At 43.6% G+C, this 7,943-nt stretch overlaps 1 protein-coding gene across 2 annotated transcripts in view; it reads left to right on the top strand.

The window, feature by feature from the left end:
* The first annotated feature begins 375 nt into the window (after positions 1 to 375).
* pygl (phosphorylase, glycogen, liver) overlaps positions 376 to 7,943 on the top strand; it is a 37,880-nt gene continuing 30,312 nt past the window's right edge. For both annotated transcript variants that reach the window (XR_008632882.1, XM_055158799.1), the window contains exons 1-3: positions 376 to 492; positions 2,545 to 2,623; positions 4,548 to 4,651. Coding sequence is in view for 1 of the 2 variants with exons in the window: in XM_055158799.1 (XP_055014774.1) it covers positions 421 to 492; positions 2,545 to 2,623; positions 4,548 to 4,651 (255 nt within the window). In the remaining variant the exon portion in view is untranslated. The remainder of the gene's footprint in view (positions 493 to 2,544; positions 2,624 to 4,547; positions 4,652 to 7,943) is intronic.

Below are 7,943 nucleotides of genomic sequence, written 5' to 3'. Positions count from 1 at the left end.
CTCTTTCAGCGTTTCAGCGTGTTTATTACCTGTCTCTTTCTGTTTCAGCGTGTTTTCAGCGTGTTTCTTTCTGTTTCAGCGCGTGTATTACCTGTCTGTGTGTTTCAGCGTGTGTTTCAGCGTGTGTTTCAGCGTGTTTCTTTCTGTTTCAGCGTGTTTCTTTCTGTTTCAGCGTGTGTTTCAGCGTGTTTCTTTCTGTTTCAGCGTGTGTTTCAGCGTGTTTCTTTCTGTTTCAGCGCGTGTATTACCTGTCTGTGTGTTTCAGCGTGTGTTTCAGCGTGTTTCTTTCTGTTTCAGCGCGTGTATTACCTGTCTGTGTGTTTCAGCGTGTGTTTCAGCGTGTTTCTGTCTGTTTCAGCGTGTGTTTCAGCGTGTTTCTTTCTGTTTCAGCGCGTGTATTACCTGTCTCTGGAGTTCTACATGGGTCGGACTCTTCAGAACACGATGGTGAACCTGGGCGTCCAGAACACGTGTGACGAAGCCATGTACCAGGTCTGAAACGTCACTTCACTTTACACAAACGACCCACAAACGAGTCCTGAAACTTCAAATCCATAAATGACCCAGAATGTCACAGAGTCACAGAGTCTGAAACTGAGGAAAACGACTTCAGACTCTGTGTTTTGTCCAGACAGACGTTTAACCGGTCGAGTGGAGAGTGAAAACGTTCAGAAACACTCGTGTTTATTGCAGATTTGTGTTGAGCATAAAATAAATGTATTTATTTCATTTATTTGGAGACGGGGACAGTGCAGTTTGAAACAGGACAGATGTTTGTTCAGGTTGTAGCTCCAGTGTTGATGTTCTCCTCTCGACTCTGGGCAGATTTATTGATTGATTGTTTTTAATTGACCTGGACTCTGAGGTTTTTCCTGGAGCCACTGGAGGAAACTCGTCCAGACACGAGGAGAAACACACAAACTCCACACACAAAGACCCGGGAACCTTCTTGCTGTGAGGCATGAGTGCTAAACACTCAGCCACTGTGCTGCCAAATCTGAAATGAGTTGAGTCGAACATAAAATGTGTTTTGTGGATTTTATCATCAGAAAATGAACTGAAAAGTTAAAATTACAGAATCACAGTCACAAAATGAAAAAGTACGATGACACTTTGTTCAGCACAAACTTAAAATCACAAACTCGACTGAAAAATCCAACTTCTCTTCACAGACGGAACCAACATGAACGTGACTCAATCCTTTTGTTTATCTGATACTTTTATAAACTGAGTCCAACATCTGCGTCTTCAGCAGATCTAAAACTCTACCAAAAAATACTTTTACTCTTGAGTCCAGCTCCAGTTTTGCATGTTTCTCCTGGTGTTTGGACGAGTTTCCTCCAGGAACAAATCAAACAGTGAATCTGCCCAGAGACGAGACGACAGGAGGAACCGAGCTCAACCAAACCCAAACCAGAACCAGAACCTGAACCAGAACCAGAACCTGAACCAGAACCTGAACCAGAACCTGAACCAGAACCAGGAGAAAATACAGATCAAGTCCAGAAACGAGACTCAGATGCAGAACTTTTACTTTTGTCGTTGGTGATTTTCTCCAGTGTAAATGACCTTGTTTCCTTCTTGTCTCCTTCTCATGTCCTTCTCACTTCCTTCTTATGTCCTTCTTGTCTCCTTGTTTCCTTCTCGTGTCCTTCTTGTCTCCTTGTTTCCTTCTCGTCTCCTTCTCATCTCCTTCTTGTCTCCTCCTTGTGTACTCCTTGTTTCCTTCTCGTTTCCTTCTTGTCTCCTTGTTTCCTTCTCGTCTCCTTCTCGTGTCCTTCTTGTTTCCTTCTTGTCTCCTTGTTTCCTTCTCGTTTCCTTTTCGTTTCCTTCTTGTCTCCTTGTTTCCTTCTCGTTTCCTTCTCGTGTCCTTCTCATCTCCTTCTTGTTTCCTTCTCGTTCTCCTTCTTGTTTCCTTCTTGTCTCCTTGTTTCCTTCTTGTTTCCTTCTTGTCTCCTTCTTGTCTCCTTCTCGTCGCCTTCTCGTCTCCTCCTTGTGTCCTCCTTGTGTCCTCCTTGTGTCCTCCTTGTGTCCTCCTTGTGTCCTCCTTGTGTCCTCCTTGTGTCCTCCTTGTGTCCTTTTTTGTCCTTCTCACTTCCTTCTTGCATCCTTTTTGTGTCCTTGTGTCCTTCTCGTCTCCTTCTCGTCTCCTTCTCGTGTCCTTCTCATGTCCTTCTTGTTTCCTTCTTGTCTCCTTGTTTCCTTCTCGTTTCCTTTTCGTTTCCTTCTTGTCTCCTTGTTTCCTTCTCATCTCCTTCTTGTTTCCTTCTCGTTTCCTTCTTGTGTCCTTCTCGTCTCCTTCTTGTTTCCTTCTTGTCTCCTTGTTTCCTTCTTGTCTCCTTCTCGTCGCCTTCTCGTCTCCTCCTTGTCTCCTCCTTGTGTCCTCCTTGTGTCCTCCTTGTGTCCTCCTTGTGTCCTCCTTGTGTCCTCCTTGTGTCCTCCTTGTGTCCTTTTTTGTCCTTCTCACTTCCTTCTTGCATCCTTTTTGTGTCCTTGTGTCCTTCTCGTCTCCTTCTCGTCTCCTTCTCGTTTGTCGTGTCTCAGTTGGGTTTGGACATCGAGGAGCTGGAGGAGATCGAGGAGGACGCTGGTTTGGGGAACGGAGGTCTGGGCCGTCTGGCGGGTGAGAACATCGACTCTTTACTAAAGATGCACTGCGTCACTTTTCTGGAGCCTGAAACGTCCCACAAACATTATTAACATTATTTATCACTTAATCTCTTACTGGTCGTGAGCGGCGTCTCCTCTCCACAGATCTGACCTGTAACTTAACCTGACGGCGCCGCACGTTTTACACAGAGATGGACAAATTCAACTCTGTATTTTGGAAAATTCTATGACGCAAAGAAAAAAAAACCAAGCAGTGGCCACATCCTCCAGGAGAAAAGTTCCACTGTGGATCTTTAAGGATCTTTAACCCAGAACAGCTCAGAAAATAAACTTAAATTTACACAAACTTTATTGATTCTCAGAGGAAATGATTTGGACGCAGGAGTCAAACATCACAATTTAATAACGAAGAGTAAAAAATATGAAATGGTGATAATAAATTCTAAAGAAGCAGTAAAAAAAGAGGAAGAGACACGAGCGTGAGATGATGTGATTTGGACCTTTTTATGCCTCTGGATGAGTTTTGTAATTCACCGTCAACCGATTGTGAAATTGTGAAATGAGAAAAATCAGATTCCAAACACGTGTGGCTCTGTGGAGTCGGTCACACCTCGGACGTGTCTGCGCACGACCGACATGGTTAGAACATGAGCTCCAAACGGCGGCGAGGAACGAGGAACAGACGAGTGCAGAGTCTGCGAGAGGAACTGAAGCAACGACCGCGACCACGACGAGCTGAGGAAACTCTGGACGTTTGGACCCAGTGAAAGAGTTTGGTCAGAGACTCTGATGTGACGTAACAGAGGCAGAGTTTAGTGTCTCACGGTTTGGACGTTTGGAGATCGAGTTTTCAAAAAATACATCCAGAAAATACACGATTCTGAAGCGAGTCTGTGCAGATGTGAAAAACCAGAGGGAAATACAAAGACCATGATCCTTTGCTCCGTTTCAGCTCAGACAAAACTGTTCTGCAACTTGATTTAGAACAACACTTTAAAAACAACACAGGCCGACCAAAGTGCAACAGAATAAACAATCAAATCAATTAATAAACAATCAAATCAATTAATAAACAATCAAATCAATTAATAAACAATCAAATCAATTAATAAACAATGAAATCAATTAATAAACAATGAAATAAATTAATAAACAATGAAATCAAATTAATAAACAATCAAATCAATTAATAAACAATAAGAAATAAAAATAATTAATAAACAATAAAATTAATAAACGATAAAATTAGTAAACAATAAATAGATTAATAAACAATGAAATAGTTTAATAAACAATAAAATTAATAAACAATAAAATTAATTAATAAACAATAAACAATCAAATAAATTACTAAACAGTAAGCAATAAAATAAATGAATAAACAGTAAGCAATAAAATAAATGAATAAACAATAAAATTAATTAATAAAGAATAAACAATAAAATAAATGAATAAAGCACAAAGGAATTAATTTAGAGACAGAAAAGCAAAATAAAAGTCCAGGATCATGTTGAGCTGAGTTCATAAAAACACTGAAGACCAAAGTGAGGCTCTGGATCCTGTTCCTCACTGCGTCACGTCTAAACCGGGTCTGAAATGTTCCACAGTGTGACTTTAAACTCCATGGAGACAGACGGGCTGCGACACCAGGTCATGTTACGAGTCAGATCTGTGGAGAGGATGAAACGACTGCAGAAACGATCCAGGCAAAACAACAACATTTCCACAAACTGAACTAAACCGAACTAAACTGAACTAAACTGAACTAAACTGAACTAAACTGAACTAAACTGAACTAAACTAACTAAACTAAACTAAACTAAACTAAACTAAACTGAACCGAACCGAACCGAACCGAACCGAACCGGCCGCTGCTGTGGGAAAGTTCCGCAGTGTTTCTTTCCTCTGTGACTCTTTCTCTGTCTCTTTGTCCTCAGCCTGTTTCTTGGACTCGATGGCGACTCTGGGTCTGGCTGCTTACGGCTACGGGATTCGCTACGAGTACGGAATCTTCAACCAGAAGATCAGAGACGGATGGCAGGTCAGAACCAGAACCAGAACCTGAACCAGAACCAGAACCTGAACCAGAACCTGAACCAGAACCAGAACCAGAACCAACCAGAACCAAACCTGAACCAGAACCTGAACCAGAACCAGAACCTGAACCAGAACCAGAACCTGAACCAGAACCTGAACCAAACCTGAACCAGAACCTGAACCTGAACCAGAACCAAAACCAAACCAGAACCCAAACCGTCTGCATTAGCCCGTAGATGTAGAACAGCAGATGTTATATTCAGCCTCTTGTCGTTTGTTCAGTGACAGAAAATCTGGATTTTAACATCGAACGAGCGAAATAAGAAAATGAAAGAACAAACAGAACATGACAGAGTTAAGATTTTATTTTGTAGGACTAAGAGACTAAAGGTTGTGTTTTCAACCCAGAACTAAACCAGGTCTAAACCAGGTCTAAACCAGGTCTAAACCAGGTCTAAACGTCTAAACCGGTCTAAACCAGGTCTAAACCAGGTCTAAACCAGGTCTAAACCAGGTCTAAACTAAACCAAAACCAGGTCTAAACCAGGTCTAAACCAGGTCTAAACCAGGTCTAAACCAGGTCTAAACTAGGTCTAAACCAGGACTAAACCAAACAGGTCTAAACCAGGTCTAAAACCAGGTCTAAACCAGGTCTAAACAGGTCTAAACCAGGTCTAAACCAGGTCTAAACAGGTCAAACCAGGTCTAAACCAGGTCTAAACCAGGACTAAACCAGGTCTAAACCAGGACTAAACCAGGACTAAACCAGGTCTAAACCAGGTAAACCAGGTCTAAACCAGGGTCTAAACCAGTCTAAACCAGGTCTAAACTCTAAACCTAGTCTAAACCAGGTCTAAACCAGGACTAAACCAGGTCTAAACCAGGACTAAACCAGGTCTAAACAGGTCTAAACCAGGTCTAAACCAGGTCTAAACCAGGTCTAAACCAGGTCTAAACCAGGTCTAAACAGGTCTAAACCAGGGTCTAAACCAGGTCTAAACCAGGTCTAAACCAGGACTAAACAGGTCAAACCAGGACCAGGTCTAAACCAGGTCTAAACCAGGTCTAAACCAGGTCTAAACAAGCTAAACCAGGTCTAAACCAGGTCTAAACCACCAGGTCTAAACCAGGTCTAAACCAGGTCTACTAAACCAGGTCTAACCAGGTCTAAACCAGGTCTAAACCAGGTCTAAACCAGTCTAAACCAGGTCTAAACAGGTCTAAACCAGGTCTAAACCTAAACCACCAGGTCTAAACTGGTTAGGTCTAACCAGGACTAAACCAGGACTCTAAACTAGGTCTAAACCAGGACTCCTAACCAGACTCTAAACCAGGACTAAACTAAGGTCTAAACCAGGACTAGGTCTAAACCAGGAAACCAGGACCCAGGACTAAACCAGGACTAAACAGGAAACCAACTAAACCAGGTCTAAACCAGGACTAAACCAGGTCTAAACCAGGTCTAAACCAGGACTAAACCAGGACTAAACCAGGACTAAACCAGGTCTAAACCAGGACTAAACTAGGTCTAAACCAGGACTAAACCAGGTCTAAACCAGGACTAAACAGGACTAAACTAGGTCTAAACCAGGACTAAACCAGGTCTAAACCAGGACTAAACTAGGTCTAAACCAGGACTAAACCAGGTCTAAACAGGACTAAAACAGGTCTAAACCAGGACTAAACCAGGTCTAAACCAGGACTAAACCAGGACTAAACCAGGACTAAACCAGGACTAAACCAGGACTAAACCAGGTCTAAACCAGGTTAAACCAGGACTAAACCAGGTCTAAAACCAGGACTAAACCAGGACTAAACCAGGTCTAACCAGGTCTAAACCAGGACTAAACCAGGACTAAACCAGGTCTAAACTAGGTCTAACCAGGTCTAAACCAGGTCTAAACCAGGACTAACCAGGACTAAACCAGGTCTAAACCAGGACTAAACCAGGACTAAACCAGGACTAAACAGTCTAAAACCAGGACTAAACCAGGACTAAACAGGACTAAACAGGTCTAAACCAGGACTAACAGGACTAAACCAGGACTAAACCAGACTAAACCAGGTAAACAGGTAACTAAACCAGGTCGAAGCAGAACTGAGATCGGGACCAGACCAAGACGGAGACCAGACTGGGACCAGAGCGGGACTGAGACCGAGACCAGACCAGGACAAGGCTGGGACCAGACCGGAGGCTCAGACCCCACAGAGACCCGGAGTCCATCTTGAGTCCTGATCTGTTCCCGCTCTGATCCCGGACCTGGATCAGTCCTGGATCAGTCCTGGTTCAGTCCTGGTTCAGTCCTGGTTCAGTCCTGGTTCAGTCCTGGTTCAGTCTTTATCCGTTTTTTCCATTTTTCATTTAAACACAAAATCAAAAACTGAAAAAACGAATCATTATCTGTTTTTTTTTCATTTTGGTTTTGGAGACAAATAATGAAGAAAACTGTTGTTTTTTTGTTTTCTTATTTTTGGTTTTATATAAAAAACGAATGAACGACACACAGATTGAGAATAAATGTGAAAACATCAGGAGGAACCTGACAGACGTTTAAACTCTTGGTCAGAGGAAAGTGCAGCGACTCTTTAGTCTTTAGTCTTTAGTCTTTTTGGAGTTTGTTTTGGAGCAGGTCGAGGTCGAGGTCGACGTAAACCGGGTCAAAGTGCAGACGTGTTTAATGATTGACAGGTGGGGTTGATGTGGTTGGTCCTGCCTCAGTCACAGGCAGAACATGCAAACACAACGTCGCACTTTGATAAGAAACTTAAAGGTTTTTACCCTTTTGACTCCAGCTGCTGTTTGTTCAGATCCACACGGTCAATATGAACCAGGACAGGGGCAGGACAGGTGCAGGACAGGGGCAGGACAGGGGCAGGACAGGTGCAGGACAGGGGCAGGACAGGGGCAGGACAGGACAGGTGCAGGACAGGGCAGCAGGACAGGGGCAGGACAGGGGCAGGACAGGGGCAGGACAGGTGCAGGACAGGGCAGGACAGGCAGGACAGGGTGCAGGACGGGGCAGGACAGGGGCAGGACAGGGGGCAGGACAGGGGCAGGACAGGGCAGGACAGGGCAGGACAGGGGCAGGACAGGGTGCCAGAGACGTGCAGGACGGCAGGAAGGGGAGGATTGAGTCCAGAGACGTTTCTGCAGAAATGAACCGACTCTGTTCTCTGCTCCAGTTTGTGGACGAGTTTGTGTTCGATTTTAATTTGATAATTTGGTCAAAATGACTTAAATCGGCCCAAAAATGTCAGCAGAGGTGAGCGTCCTGTTCCCTTCACAATAAAACACA

The sequence above is a fragment of the Boleophthalmus pectinirostris genome, unplaced genomic scaffold, assembly GCF_026225935.1.
Source record: "Boleophthalmus pectinirostris isolate CB_2022bp ecotype Guang Dong unplaced genomic scaffold, ASM2622593v1 HiC_scaffold_10, whole genome shotgun sequence".
Taxonomy (NCBI): Eukaryota; Metazoa; Chordata; class Actinopteri; order Gobiiformes; family Gobiidae; genus Boleophthalmus; species Boleophthalmus pectinirostris.
The sequence above is the reverse complement of the archived record's forward strand: the minus strand, read 5'-3'. Positions and strand labels throughout refer to the sequence as shown.